The 16,329-nt window shown below is 38.4% G+C and overlaps 1 protein-coding gene across 5 annotated transcripts in view; it reads right to left on the bottom strand.

Annotated features, from left to right (window-relative positions):
- Positions 1–10,963: 10,963 nt before the first annotated feature.
- Positions 10,964–16,329, bottom strand: part of Frmpd4 (FERM and PDZ domain containing 4) — a 975,050-nt gene continuing 969,684 nt past the window's right edge. For 4 of the 5 annotated variants that reach the window (XM_047537129.1, XM_047537128.1, XM_047537130.1 and 1 more), the window contains 2 exons: positions 14,877–16,166; positions 10,964–12,838 (listed from right to left, as the gene is read on the bottom strand). In XM_047537129.1, the coding sequence (XP_047393085.1) occupies positions 11,517–12,838; positions 14,877–16,166 (2,612 nt within the window). In that variant the 3' untranslated portion in view covers positions 10,964–11,516. Of the gene's footprint in view, positions 12,844–14,876; positions 16,167–16,329 lie in introns of all 5 variants that reach the window. The other variant, XM_047537132.1, reaches the window with a different exon arrangement.

The following is a 16,329-nucleotide window of genomic DNA, read 5'->3' as shown; positions in this document are numbered from 1 at the left end:
GAATGCTCATGCTTAGAAGCCAGTCAAAATGTAAGAAGTGCTGCTACTTCCAGAAAACCATGCTGGGAGAAGCACAAGCCTCATGGAGGTCACCTGTAAGACTAATCTTGTCAGCCTCAGCTTGGTTCCCTTCCCTGATAATTGCTACCCACATGAAAAGTCCTCTTGAAACCCAGTCAACCTTTCAGTGGATTCTGGCTCAGTCATCCCTTGATCATAACTGTGTAAGGGACTGCAAGGGAGACCAACTCAGTTGAGCTCATCCTGAACCCAGGAGAGATGATATCAAATGATTCTTTAAGTTTCTACATTTTGGGGTGGTCTTTATTTATTATTATTTTTTTGGTTCTGGGGATCAAATACAGGTCCTTGAGCATGCTGGACAAATGCTGTACCACTGAGTTACACCCCCAGGCCCTTGGAGTGGTTTTTAATGCAGCAGTACATATGCAGAACTGCATCTTTGAATTTTGTCAATAAAAAGAAAGAAAAACCTATAGAAACTCCAGGAAAAAAAATTAAAACAACCTAGAAAGTATTTCTCCAGAGTAGATGTGATTCAAATTGTGTTCCCTCTATTTCCTTTTGTCTTGTGAAACTTCTTCCCTTGATGTCTTATGATGATGAAGTTCAAATCTGGTAGGAACTCTCTTAAATATGCATGTAGCTTGTAGTCATTTCTTTTAGAAATATTGATCATAGCCCATTCGGGTGGATTTAGATTTTTATAGCATGTTTTAACTAATTTCAGTTACAAGACAATATTTAATGCAAGAAAGTCATGGTGCTTAAATTGTACTCATTGTTAATCATTCAACACAGCAGTACTCAAACTCGAGTGTGTCAGGGTCTTAAGCCCCCTTGCTCTTCTCGACCAGCAACAAGGGAAGGGAGCACTCCCCAACAAGGTCAGACCAGGAAAGGTAGGGCCAACTAACTGCCTGCACCCAGCCCTCCGGGTGAAGGACAATCAGCCGTGTCAGGGAGACCAGTCACAGCAGGAACTGGTTTATTGAGGAAGTCACACAGCTTTTATGTAGGGTGGAGGCTAGGCGGGAACCAATCAGCTTGAAGATCAGCAAGGCATGGGGGTTCACGCAGGCGAGAGTCCCATAGGACTATATGGCAAGTACGAGCTGATCACGTTTGTGGAACTGTTGTTAACCAATCCCTGACCGTGGTCCGATTCATTGTCATTAACTTTTGAAACCGCCTTTGAGGCCTTGATCTTGCTCACTCGCCAGGGAGTAAGGAGTCAGCCTGAGTTAGTTAACATGTCATTAGTCCCAACACGAGTGTGCATTAAAACCACCTATGACTTTTTAAATCACAGATTGTAGGTCTCCACTCCAGAGCGTCTGATTGAGTAGGTCTGGGTGAAACTCAGGACGTTGCTTTTCTACCAAGATCCTGAGCGATGATAATATTCTTGGTCAGGGACCACATTTTGAGAATCACTAACTTATGATATAATGAATTTACAGTAAACTTTGTCTTCTTTACTTCCGTGCCAAAGGATTTTATTTCACCCTCTAGAAGAGCTCTGGATAAGTTCCTCCAGAGTTTTGAGAAAGCAGTTGACCATACTGTATCTCCAGGCTGTGGTGGTTTACAAAGTTTGATTCTTAAACACCATGGAAAACATTGCTTTTGATAACACTATTAATGATGTAAATGGGAAGATCCTGATGGCCTAAGATAGAGGGAGGAAGTAAAGAAATGGTGGGGTGGAGGGAAAGAAAGGCTGGGGCACAAAGAACTTCATCTCTCATAGGAGAGGAGTCAAGGAGACTGTTTAATGTTGGTTGAACCAGAAACAGGGGTGTAATTATAATATTTAAAGCTAATTAAGTACCAATAATAGAATTTAATAATATCCCTATAAAAATTGGTTAAGGAAGGAGAAGGAAATGTAATGAGTAATATATGTAAGTGAATTCCTTATTTTCAAGTGGTTTGTGATGAAAGCTATTCCAAAGTTAGCAAGTCAAGATATTGATTAATCATAACTGTGGACAAAACCACTGGAAAACTAAAAACAAAAACCAGGGCTGGGACTGGGGCTCATTGGTAGAGTACATGCTTAGCATGCAGGAGAGGAGGCCCTGAGTTTGATCCCCAGAACCACCAAAACAGCAACAACAAACCTAGTGAAACAGTTTATCTCTTAGAACTGGAACTAAGGGTGGGAAGCTTGGGATGGGACATGGTAGCTTTCTCTTGTAAGTTCTTTGGTGAAATTTAATTTTTTTAAAAATACATGCTGGTATCATTTGATTAAAAGCAATGAAGTCAGCTACTTGACTAAAAGCTACTGAACAAATTGCAATTCATGAATTCCAACTCATGAGTTCAAATCTTGAGTTTGACTAGCATCCATGATTTTGGGCAAGTTATTTGGAGTCTCTAACCTCAATTTCCTTTCTTAAAAATTGGGAAGATAATAGTAGTTTCTGTTAGATTCTTCTATAAAATAGGTGTGGTAATTGTACATGAAGATCATTTAGCACAGTACCTGGAATATTGTGCCTGAATAAATGTTGACTATTATTATTATTATTATTATTATTATTTTAATGTCATTATAACCATATTGATAACAGATTGGAGATTGAATTCACAGGAGTGGTAGGCATAGGCAGAATGGGGGCAGGAAAACAAATGTGGTCCCTACATATATTTCTGGGTGATGCAATATACTATATTTGTTTACATCTTGTACAACTCTGTGTGGGGGAAATTTGCCTTATTGCCCTTTTCTCAGAAATCCTAAAGAAGGGGTACTTCAGTAAATTTGATTCAATAATACGGTTTTTTATAGCTTTGGAAAATAAAGGGAGAGAATAAAGGGGCATGAAGTTTATAAAGAAATGAGTCCTATTCCATACTCATCTTTGCTGCAGGCTACATGAAGGCAACAACATCTTTTTAAGGTAGTGTGGCCAGGAGTTCCAAGTGGGGCCTATGGAGGAATTGGACATGAATGCACAGACAGATGGATAACTTAGAACCAAGTGACCTGAGCTATCCTCAACCTCCTGCCCATAAATACTTGAGAAACGCCAGGAGAAGAAAAGGTGATGACTGGTTAAAGTTCAGCATCTCTACAAATTAATCTGCCAGTTGTATTATTTGACTTAACCTGAACATGAAGTTATAACTTAACTCTAAAATGAGTACAACAAAAAAAGTCACCTTTCCATAAAAAGCTTACCAATGGATTTGACACTAATAAAATCCTGACTTACACAGATCAGTACATCATAATTATTGGCATTTCCATTTACAGAGCAACATGGCATGTTAACAGAGAAATATATCTAGAGAATGGGTGTGGACCAGGAAAGACAAGGCCAAAGGCTTCTCACATGGCCTTTAATGACTCACATTAGGGCTGTACTTCTACACAGAAGCAATGTCACCACAAATTCTTCTGTCCAGAGGAATTTATGATCTGTTGAGTTTGTAGTCAAGAGAAAGGTCTTGGTGGGCATGGCAGGCAGACCTCAAAGTGGTCTCTATGATTCTTTCCCTCAGGTATTTATTCCCTATACAATTCTCTCCTCTTGAAGATGGGCAGGACTTGTGATGTACTTTTAAACAATAGCAGTGTGGCAAAGGAGAAGAAATTTTGGAGATATAATTAAGGTCTCAAATCTGTTAATTTTTAGGTAATCAGAAGGGATATTATCCTGGGTAGGTCTGACTTGATTAGATAAAGACCCTTAATGGAGTGACCCTTTTTGAGATCAGATTCTCCTGCTGGGATTGATAAAATAAGCAGCCATATTGGAGATGCTCTAGAGAACTGTGGGCAGCCTCTATGACCTGAGGGCAGTCTCCAGTCTCCAACCAGCAAAATGCCATGACCTTAGTCATATAGTTGCAAGGAAATAATTTCTTTCAAAAATCCTGAATGAACTTGGAAGCAGATTTATCCTTAGCCAAGACTTCAGTTGGAAATGCAGCCCAACCCAAACCTTAATTGCTACCTTATAAGACCCTGATCTCCCTTATACCACACACACACACACACACACACACACACACACACACGTTAGGCAGAATGTATTGGTCCACACCTGAATAAACTTGGGAGTAGTTTTGAAATCCAACAAAGAATAAGTTGGGCTCAAAAACAGGTAGAAGGAGGAAGACATGGCAGAAGAAAGCTCCGGTCCTGAATTGGGGCCTGATGTGGGTTCAGACTGTGTTAGGAAGGAAGAGGTTTAGGAAACAGATGGCTCTGTTGGCTATTAGTCCACTTTTTGCCACAAGGTTTCCTATTCCCCAATACCTTTGCCAATAATTTTCAAATTAACATATAGGAAAAATTTACAGCAGATGTTCAAATCTTGAGGAAGGAATAGTTGTCTGCATAAATCACACCTCATCATATAAGGTATCTCTAAAAACAAGTGATTGTGTTTGGGTCTCTCTCTGTGTATGTGTGTGTTTGCATTTTAGAGGAGTTGATCAGTTGTCTTTTGATCTAGAACTTACTGAGGGCCATGAAGGGATTTGGGTAAGTTAAACTTCTCATCAAATGTGGGAGTCTTTATTTGCTACTGTCTTTATTACATATAACATTTAAATGTGTTCAGCAGGGCTTGTGTGAAAATGGGTGTCATGTATAATAACTGATCAAGACTAGGTTCTTTCTCCCAAATCTAGACAAATCCCTGACTTATATATATTCTTTTCCTTTGAAGCCTATCACTTTCCCTCTTAGAACTTAAAATTTATAATTATTCTGTTTTTCTCTAGTTTTAAAAACCTGTTTACCCACTAAAACTGTATTGTACAATATGGTAGCCAACAGCTACATGTGGGTGTTTAAACTAAATTATATAAAGTTAGACACTCAGTTCCTTAATCATATCAGACCCATTGAAAATAACCTGTTGCCACATATGACTATTTGCTATTATATTGAGCATTACAGATTTTTAAATTTCCCATAGTATAGAAAATCCTATTGGATTGTGCCAAATGCTACTTTATCACTGGTTTTATTTAATTATTTGTGAGTGGGGCACACTAGTATTAAGCACACTAGGCAAATGCTCTACTACTGAGTCCCAGCCCCAGGCCATGGATTTAGACCCTCCAAACATCTGAGTACAAGCAGTCTTTATTATTCATGGTTCTGATATGCATGATTTTCAAATACTATGATTTAACTAATCACCAGTCCCCCCGAAAATGGTCTAAATTTTAGTTCCTGTGATATGTTAACTGAGTAATTTTGTAAAATACACACTTTGATGTTAGCTCTTCAGTCCAAAAACTACTAGGTACATAAGAGATGTGCATGATGGTGAGAAACCAACCATTTCATTTCTTTCAAAGACTGCCAGCCATTGATTACTGAGAATCTACTCTTCAGCTCATGAACAGAGAGCAGAGCAGGTAGTTATGCTGCCTTCTTTTTTGCAAAGAAACAAAAAGGGATGATGGCTGAAATGAAATTAAAATCCAGTTTCAGCAAAGTAATCAAAGATGTAGCTGACAATAGGGATGACAGTATCTTCATCTGAGATTATAGATATATAACCAGTGAGATGTAGTGAAAGTGAATGTATTGACACAAATTAGGAGAGTCATTATGATGAAAAGATGAAGCTTCCTCAGAGAAAGTGACACTGGAAAAAAGAACAACATGCCACATTAAAAGAACTCTCAGAGATTTTCCCCAAGATTAAAAGCACAAATGATAAAATGTTGGAAGTAGATCCAAATTTAGAAAGAAGTATGACAGGGGCTGGGGATAGAGTTCAGTGGTAGAGTGCTTGCTTAGCATGCATGAAATCCCAGGTTCCATCTCCAGCACTGCAAAAAATAAAACAAAGTATAGAAAAGAGTATGACAATTTGCCAAAGCACAGAATAGATGCTTGTCTTTATTGTAAATTATAGAGTGAATAAAAGCAAGCACTGTTCAAACTACTCTTGGTAAACTTTTACAAAAAAGACTCATTTTAATCCCCAAGGTTTCTAATATTTTAAATTACTGGGTACTAAATAAATATCAAGTTCACTATACCCTTTCATGTCCATAATATATACGTTACTGAGAGTAAGAGAGTATTTAAATTTTTGACATACATATTGTAGGTCATGGAACAGTGGTAATTTTTTCTCATTTATTATTAAGATCTATCTGCTGTTGTGCCACACATGGTCAGCTTTCTAGTCATGCACTACCATGAAAAAGAGAACTGTTTATAATTCTGACTCTGAAATCCTCTTTTCTTTGGTAATGGCAAGGGGTTTTCCCATCCTGGAATGGACAAGTGCCCATTTTTGGCAGTGACCATGTCAATCATATACATCCTTGTACCTGCCTTCAGCACTTAGCATGATATTTTCCCATATTGGGAAGTTATTAATAACTATTGAGTGAATAAATAGACTCATCCTGCCTCTTGAAGTGGGAGACAAAAAGGAGTCATGGATCATCAATGAAAGTTCAAGATAGGTCACAGGTACTAATCAAAATGAAAACATTAGAAATAGTACTTGATTGTAGGCTATCAAGAAAGTTCAGCTCTTGAACTTCTTATCCTGTATATATCTACTATCAAATGCTAATTCTTCCTGTAGTTGTGAATACTGATGCTACAAATGGACTGAAATTTTGGTCCAGACTGTAGAGAGGAAAGTAAAAATTAATAAGAAGAATGAAAACAAAACAAATACAAGGATTTAAAATTAATGTGTAAAAGAAAATTGAAATGGAATTATAAATGTGGAGGAAAGTTCAGTTGAAGGCAGTAGGTTAATTTCACAAGCTACTTGGGATAATTATTTCTTTCAGTGATGTAGAATTTAATTCATTTCATATTTTGTGTAATAACACTGTTTGATAGACACAGATTATTTTCCATGAATTTCCTATGTGTAGGCTTTGAAATTAAGATGAGACAGGTAGGCCAGAGAGTAAATGGAATAAGTAAAAACATCCAGTTTAGTGAGAGTCAAGTTCTTAAGAATAAAAATTCAATTCAAAAGGTAAGATTACTATTCTTTGATTTTTTCACAACTGAGCAGGTATTGCTGCATCTGTCTTTAAAGAAAGATTTGGGTTATTATATCTAAATTTTTTCATAAATTTTGGGATGGAAGAGGAGAAAGTAGCACTGAAGTTCTCCACAAAGCCACACTGAAATCTGAAGTGGGGGGTGAGATGGAGAGAGACAGACAGAGAGACAGAGAGAGAAAGAAAGGAGTCAAAATTGACCACTTTCAAAGTAAAGACAAAATCAAGTTAGAGAAAAACAAATTTAATGTTCATATATATTTATCATTATGAAGATTTCTTCTTTTTTCAGTGATTGGAATGGGGATCATTAAGAACATAGATTATTACTGTAATGTTCATGGACATTTTCTTCTTCTTTTTCAATTTCAAAAACCATTAACACAGGACTGAGGATATAGTTGAGTTGTAGAGTACTTGCCTAGCATGCCTTCTGTGCTCAGCATTGCAAAAGAAACAAGAAAATACCCAAAAATGTAAGGAAGAGTAGTTAACACAATCTGAATGGATGATAAACAGTTTAAGAGGCCAAACTACCCCCATTGCTAAATCAAAAGTAATGTAAGCAGGACTTGGGAAAGCACTTGCTTAGCATGGACCATACACAAAGCTCTGGCCCTGGGTTTGATACCCAACATCCCCTTCCCCAAATAATAAAAAAAAGGATCCAGGCATAAGAAATTAGAGCAACATTGTGAGTGGCTCAGAAATAGCATTCAGATAATTAATACCTGGCATTTAGAAACATATGAAAGTGGAACATAAACAGATGAAGAGTGTCTTTTCTAAAACATATCATATTGAAAGATGAAAGTCATAGCAAAAGAAATTGAGTCTTTGTAGTGTTGCTGCAGCTGGTGATTTCGATTTTTATTTGTATTCTTTCTTCTGGAAAATAAACTCTTCTGTAATTAGACTAATTCCTATTGGACCTAGGCTTAGTGGAGTCTGTGTTAATTTTAATATCAGAAGAAATTGCATTAAATGTTGGATTTCACTAGAAGCCTAATGTTGTGGTGGTTGTTGATCTGAGCACTCTCTCCTTCCACATCAATTATATTCCTTTTGGCCAATCCACCTACATGAAGTATGATGGAATGGAGTGAGACTCAGGCAGAAAGGCAAATGTGGTGAGACAACTCCAAAGCTAAACCCATAAATACATAGGCTAATAGTAATATTAATCCTAGTATATAGAGAACAGGATTTAAAAAGAATGCCCCAAGTAGTGTACAATGACTGTTTGGTGGTTTGGTTATACGAGACTTTCACTTCCTCCATCATTTATTCCTGTACTGTTTATTGGATAATATTAAGGAATTATTAACTTTTCAAATGTGAAAATGGCATTATGGTTGTACCCAAGTTTTAATCTATAGGAGATTCTTACTGAACTGTTCATGGATTAAAAAAGCTATGATGTCTGACCTTTGCTCCCAATATATCATAGAGTATGGGAAGAGGTGAGTAGAATAGAGAAAGTAAGACTGGACAGATGTGGGTGTCTGATGAATCCATGTTGGTTCCTTAAATTACAGTGTCTAATTTTGTATGTGTTTGAAAGCTTATGATGAGATTAATAAAAATGTTAAGTGATACACTTGGAAAAATAGGCTGGGGACTAAATGTAAAGGACTCCTGTGCAAGGAGGTTTTGTTCTCTAATTTGGTGTTCTCCAAACCTTTGTGAATACAACCCTACCTGTGACAATATTTTTGCATGCATGCACCAGGCATATGCTTATTTATTTATTCATTCATTTATTTATTTAAAATTATGTACATGTACCACTGTACTATTATGCCATTATAAAACATACATAAACATAAAAAAGCTAGATAAAAATAAACACAATTATTTGTTCTAATATGTTCTTCCTATACTCTAGTGGACCTGGACCCCAGTTAGGAGTCCCATGCTTAATGAAGGGGTGGGGGGCCCTTGAGGTTTTCCAAGTAGTAAAGAGTTTGTATATAAGAAACAGAAACTTATTGGAGCAGCCATAGGTAATGGGAGATTGATTAGAAAGACCCAGAGCTATTTCCCTGAGGCTTCTCAAAGAACTGGAATTGACTAGGAAGTTGTAACTACAAATGCGATTTGAACAAGGGTCATCATTTCCTTGTACACTTCTTTTATATATATGCAATTCACATAATGTGTTCTGCACACAGGATACAATATGCATATAAAACAAACATTCCCCCACATATTATCTTGGGTAATATATTTAACACAATAATTATGCTGATTGTAATATCTAACATTGAGTACTTATTCTCTGCCAGATATTGTGGTAAGAACTTTACATACATAATTTTACTTAAAACTGTGACAACCCTATGGAAGTAGATCTTATTATTGATTTCCATGTTACTAAGAGGAAACTGAGACTTAGAAAAAATAGCTTTCCAAAGATGAATGGGCTAGAAAATGGCAGAACCAAAATTTAAATAAAGATGTTTCTGACCCCAAACCCCATATGCGAAACTACTAAACCAGAAATAATTAATGATAGTGTCTAAACCATAAGATTGTTCTGAAGATTAAATGAGACAATATATATGATAATGTATAGCACATTGTCTGACATAGAACACACATCCTATTAATGTTAATATTTTAGTACACAGAATATTTACTAGGATTTTCCACAGTAAACACCACTAATATCTCTCAATATCAAAACACCAATATTTATAATTATAATGAAATAATGTTTTATTATTTAATTAAACATTATTTATAATAACACAGGCCTAAACTCCTTTCATTTGCTGCCATCTGTAAATGTGTGGTGTGGCTTTTGTTGCTGAGTCTCTGTGGAATGACTCAGTAGAGAGAGATAGCAATTATGGACTGTGTTATGACTCCTGCCCAGTAGGCTACAAAAATGGAAATATTTCTACTGGATATTCTGTCATATTCTAAGGAGCCACTTGCATAAATAAGAGTGTGTATAGTTTGAACACTGAGAGACTCAGGAATACATATGTACAAAATCAATTTTATTATATGATTGCACAGTTTGCATCCATTTGTTTTGACCCAAAGATATATTTTTAGAGAGATGTCAGTTCTGAAAATGTCTTTACATTCCATTGGTTTCATGTGAAATGGTAAAAAATTTATCACTTCTGGATTTTTCTTATTTTGTTTTCAGATTTCTATTTGCCAATCTGGATTAAATATTTCTTTTTTCTTTTTTTTTTGGTGCTGGGGATTGAACCCAGGGCCTTGTGCATGTTAGACAAATATCAGTATAAGTATTTATTTAATAAATGCTTTGTTATTTATTTAATCATGGCTTCTATTATTAGAGTAGCCATCTCTTCTTGGTTTTCTGGAACATTCCAGATTTGAAATTTTGTCTTGGTAGTAGGTTGATTGGCAGCTTTGGCTCCTGTACAGGAGATGCTGTGCACAGCCCTGCTGAGAGGTAATATGTATCTCACAGGTGCTGCTATGTGGTCTGGTTTACATTACTTGGTCTGTGCTTACTTTTCATGACCATTAAATGTTCCTTTTTTGTAATTTTGCAAATACTTTACTAAATGATCTGTGACTCTAAAGAAAATTTTGAGCTTCATGAATGAATTGGGGTGAGGGGAAGACAGTCTTTGGTTTATGTATTTTGACATTTAGTCAAAACATATCTTGCTTTTCACTGAAGAATTTGATTTTGGCATTATCAATTCCATCCATTTCATGTTATTAGATAATCCATAACTCTACCTAGGAACCTGCTCATCATTTTCTCTGTTCTTCTATTTGGGATTTTTTTAAATTCTAGAAGCACTGTGAAGAGCATTTGTGTTGACACAGCAGAATCAACCCCTCCCCACCCATCTGCAGCCCAAATAGCATAAACCAAAATTAAATATGTGGGATTTTTGGAAGAAAGCATCCAATAACCAAACACTATGAGCAAAAAATTAATTTATTATATATATTCTCTAATAATTTATAATACCTTCTCGAATTTTAAATGTCTTTTTGCTAATTCCAATGCTTAAAAATCATAATTTTAAAACATAATTATTGTTTATACACATCATGACTTCTTTTCTATTTTTTATTTTGGTTTTTACTTCTAATATGAAGGATATGGTCTCCAAATATCTGCTTGGAAGGAGAGGGTATAGGATTCTTGTTTTGCTCTAACACGGTAGAATTTAAAATTCCACATCATATACCTGGAGTTTTGGCTATATGAAAAACAGCCAAATGTCATCACTTTCTTGTATATTTCTTTTACATGTGTATATATATATATGTATAATATAAACAGAATACATCTGATAAGGACATTTCAACATTTCATCAATGTAACTTTTATCTCCTATTTTATATAAAATAACAAAATATACAGAGAGAAGAAAGGAGACATCTGTTCATCGTACACATAAAGTAAATAAAAGTTCATGTATGGCTTTGCAAAGGTAGATTATGACGTGACTTTCATATTTATTTATTTATTTATTTAAAAGCATCTTGAGAGAACGTGTTAGTGTGCTTACTAGAGCGGCCATGGTGGTTGAATGTCGTGTTGAGAGTCCAATATTAGGATCCCCAGTGGTCTTTCCAGTGGCTGCCTCTGCAGCTTTCAGGAGACATATGTAGTTTATGACCACTTCATCAATCTTTGCTACAATTTCCTGCCGCTGTGTTTCTGAGTTCACGACTTTAACTAATCGCATGCAAGCTTCTGTTAGGCAACAGAGCACTTGAAAGCTGGAAGTCATAGCTAGAAGCATCTCCTCTGGACTTTTCTCGGCCATCGCCATTTTCCTACAGGCACTTCCCAACTGTCTCGATTCGATGGATAACAGTTGCTTGTACTGAGAAAGTGTAAGGTCATATGTTTCGGGGCGTGATTCCTCTCTTTTCCCCTTTGTTGCCCTGACGAGGCAAAGCAGCTCATTGGCATCATTTTGGGCTGCAAGGAACCCATCAGGCATTGTGTATGTGCTCTCCTTTAGTGCACTTATTCTTGCAATCCGGGCATCAAAAGCCAGATTGCTGAAGTCCAAGTCATCTTGGCCATTCAGATCTTCTGACCAGACTTTCAGCACTGACCCTCTGGATAGCTCCCCTCCTTGCTTCCAAATCCCAACAGCCAGGGATGGGCTGGTTGGTTCTGGCATGGTGAGAGTCATCGGTGGTGGATAGAGGCAAGATACCTGAAGGGTGGTCTCTCCCTCCTCTTCTTCTTCATCACCATCTTCATCCTGCCCTCGGTTAAGGAAACAGTAGCTGAAAGGTCCTCGGCATCTCCAACTGCTGCCTTCTAGCTTCCTCAAGGGTAACGTCTTATACTGCTTTGAGTCTTTGTGAGCCACTGGGGACCTTTTGTGAAACTTCCCCTCAGGGCTAAAGTGCATTGAGCTTTGGGACAAACTCTTGGTGAGCTTCTTCCCCAGAGGGAGTTCTGCTCGCCTTTCTGAACTGGCCTCCTGTGCTTCTGTGATACCCGGATACTTCAAGCTGACTGCACCCTTGGTTCTCTCTTGGAAGGTCTCCAACCCTATGGATCCTGAGAGGATACTGCTGCTATGTCTGAGAGCCCTCTGGCTGGGGGGTGTCCTGAGGCGCCCCCCTCTCAGATCAGGCGGCCACCAGCTCACAGACTCTCCATATGCCTGATTTGCTTGGGAGAAATCATTAGGGTCTTGATTTGGAATTGGCACCTTTGATTCCGAGTGAATGTTTGATGGTAGGATGGGATCAACTTCAGGATGTTGAGACCAAGCTGAAGGCATGCCTCCTCGTCTCTCCTTCCCAGGCTCTGTGAAAGCTACACTAGGGGTAGTAGAAAAACAGAGAGATTCATTAAGCATCTCCTAAGTAGCCATTTTTACAACATCTCTACACGTCGTCTGCCATTTCCCAAGGATGCATTATAGAAGGTCTGCCATATGTCAGGGTCATTCTGTTTTCCAATGACTGACTCCTGATAACTCATAACAGATTTCCATTTCAATGAAGAGCAAGAAATACTGGAATCTGTTATTTCTGGAACTCCTGATTCATTGGTAATTGTCTAGAAGTCTCAAACATTTTCTAGGAGACAATGGTATTTCATGAACCTCCTTCAATATTTACCTATTGAAGTTTAGAAACAGAAAATATACATTTTGTTTATAGATTATTGAAACACATAAAATACGTAAGTTTCATTTCAAGGGAGTTGAGTTAATTCTGTAATTGGCATCAGTTACCTTTTTTTTTTTAAAATAATTAATGCAAATTAATTCATCTAACCTTTCTAAGAGGACAGCATGAGATATGAGGTTTGCTAGGTATTGGGTCTGAAGTCAAGGCATTGGGTAAGTTGCTCAGGTTTTCTTAAGAAAAGCTGTCATGTGAAGAAGAGCAAGAGGTAACAGTAAAAAACTCTTCATAAATTACAAAGGATTAAACAGTGTGTTTCAATTAATTTAGAGGTAAAGATGCAGTTGGTAGTCAGGTGTGATGGTGCTTGCCTGTAATCCCAGCAGCTCTGGAGGCCAAGGTAGGAGGGTCACAAGTTAAAGGCCAGCCTCAGCAATTTAGCAAGGCCCTAAGAAACTTAGTGAGAACCTATCTAAAAATGAAAAAAATGGGAGTGAGGCTCTGTATTTAAGGACCCCTGGGTTTAATCCTTAGTACAAAAAAAAGATTGCAGTTGGGTGATGAGAATTAGGTATCATTTACAAGTGACTTTACAAAGGAAGGCACAGCCAATGGTGGATTTTGTAAAAATAGAAAATTTGTAAGATTTAAAAAGGTGGTTTTCTTCCAGTTGTGGTGACACATGTCTGTAATCCCAGCAGCTCGGGAGGCTGAGACAGGAGAATCATGAGTACAAAGCCAGCCTCAGCAAAAGTGAGGTACTAAGCAACTCAGTGAGATTCTGTCTCTAAATAAAATACAAAGTAGGGCTAGGGATGTGTCTCAGTGGATGAATGCCCCTGAGTTCAATCCCCAGTACTCTCCTCTCCACCCCCAAAAAAGGTGTTTTTGAGAGCAGGAATATAAACTAACCCATATAAGGTCTCACTAATATCTATTGTCAAATATGGAAAAGACACTACTGTTATAACTTGAAAAGATAAGGTATGAAGGAGTATCTGCTTTTGCTACCTGATGACCAGTCACATGGACTGAAGAGGGGCACATGTGTCCACTATATGGAAGGTAGAACAGTGAAGGTAGGTACAGAAAGTGGCTGGGTTCTTGGTTCTATCTGTATCTAGAGTTTATTATTTGGGGAAAATAAAGCAACTCATCATGCATAACCCCCAAATCTTCCTGACTGTGGTATGCCAGACACTTCAGAATATTCCTTTAGGGGAATTGTTCAGAGAAGGGAGGAATCTGTAAATTTGCAGGAAGGCAAATGATCTTTCAGAACCCCTCCAGTCTATCTAATATACTTCTCTATTATCCTTTCTCTCAGTAACAAAATGGAAAAACTGGAAATGAGATGTCTTGAGAAGGAAATCAAATTGTTATGCAACCCCCAAAAATACTATCTTATAATCAAAAGTTATACTGGGCCCTGCTAAAAGTCTACATTTAGAATTTAGAAAACAAATATTGCTCAATCAAATTCTTAAAGGAAGAGCAGAACAAAATTATAAGAAGCAAATTCCATTTTTGCTATTGTTCCAGACCTAGAAACTTTACAATTTATTAACTATCAGGGGGTCAATGATTATTATTTAATATTTCTATGGCCTTTTTGGCAACCTTTGTTCTTTCTTTCAGATGTTGTATTTTTAGGTTTATGTAAATATGGGTTTACATGGTCTTAGTGTGTATTGCATGTGCTAAATCCATCATTGCTGTACCTGTGGTTTCCTTAATTTTGGGGAGCCGATGGCATCCATCTCTCAAAGTGCCAAACAGGGGATCAGCATTAATGGCTGTGTGCAGAGCAGGCACTGTCATCCGTGGACACATCCCTTCTGTCTGTGGGTGCAGTTCCTTAAAGTTGGTTCCATGGTTGGGAAGACTAGTGGCTCTCTCCTCTGAAGAAATGTAACCCACACCTTTTCCAGAAGCATCTGGAATCAAGTGCTTTCCCATGGAGGGGCAGAGGGGTGATTCCACAGGAGTGGCACAGGCACTGCCACTGCTGCCTGGACCACAACCTGTGTCCACTGAAGAGCCTTGAGAGCTCTGTAGAGAAAAATGACCCTCACTTTGCAGCGATGACATCCGCTTGGCCAAGTGGTAATCACAAAGGTGGGCCACACCCTCTTCTACCTCTGGAAGCTTGGAGGAATGGTCACAGGTGGGTGAATCAGCATCCTCTGGGTTATCTAAGTCTTTGGCTGAAGACACACAGGCCACATCTGTTAAGAAGCGGTCCCCTTGACCAAGTCCTGAAACATCATTCACCTCTCCATCAAGAGCCCCTTCCTCTTTCCCTTCAGCCTCCCTTGCCCCAAGACCAGAAGCTCTGGAAAAGGCTTGCCCAGCTGCTGCTTCCAGTCCAGTTTTCTCTGTCACCCCACCTTCAGTGGCCACATACCATCTTTGGCTGTCCTTGCGAAAGGCAGTTCTCTCTAGATTAAAAGTGCTGAGGTGTTGACTGTCCCTCGAAGACACAGTACCAAATTTCCCTTTGGCGTCCTCCTCCATCTCTGTTGTTTTGGTTCCCTGCTGTTTTTTTCCTGGTATGTTCCCACTTGTGGAGACTTTCCCTTCCCCCTCGGCCAGCTTGCTTTTCCTTTTGCTGGTGCACGAATATGCCACCGACCCCATGTGCAGTTTACTAAAATAGTCAGTGACCGACTTGGTTTCCATGGTTTCAGGCTCCATCTCCATGTGGTCCGAGTGAAGTATCTGCTTGGAAGGCACAACTTTGGGCGGAAGGTCGGTCACTGGGCGAGCGGCCAGGCTGTGGGAGGACTTTGGAGGCAAGGCCCCTGCAGGAGCTTTGGAGGTGGGGAACTCTGTCTGCTCTTCTGCGAGGGGGTGGTAGCCTTCGTGAGTGGCCAAGAACATGCGGGAGAGGCTTTCTGACTGCTTTTGTGCTGCGGCCAGTTCAGAACTCTCAGTCATTTCAGAAGAATTAGTTTCATTGCCTGAGTCTGATGAAGACTCAGGACTATAAGCCCGCAAGATGGCTACACCTGCATGCCGTAAAAAACAAGAAGCAATTAATGGACGTATCAGAGGCACTTGGAGACATGTAAGAAAAAGGGAGTCATTATTATTTAAAGAAAACAAAAACAAAAACAAGTGTTTCCCTTTTCAGTAAGGACTTTGAGTTTATTGCACAGTTGTTCCAGAAAT

This window comes from Sciurus carolinensis, chromosome X (genome assembly GCF_902686445.1).
Source record: "Sciurus carolinensis chromosome X, mSciCar1.2, whole genome shotgun sequence".
Lineage (NCBI taxonomy): Eukaryota > Metazoa > Chordata > Mammalia > Rodentia > Sciuridae > Sciurus > Sciurus carolinensis.
Note: the sequence above shows the minus strand (reverse complement) of the source record. Positions and strands in the feature narration are given on the sequence as shown.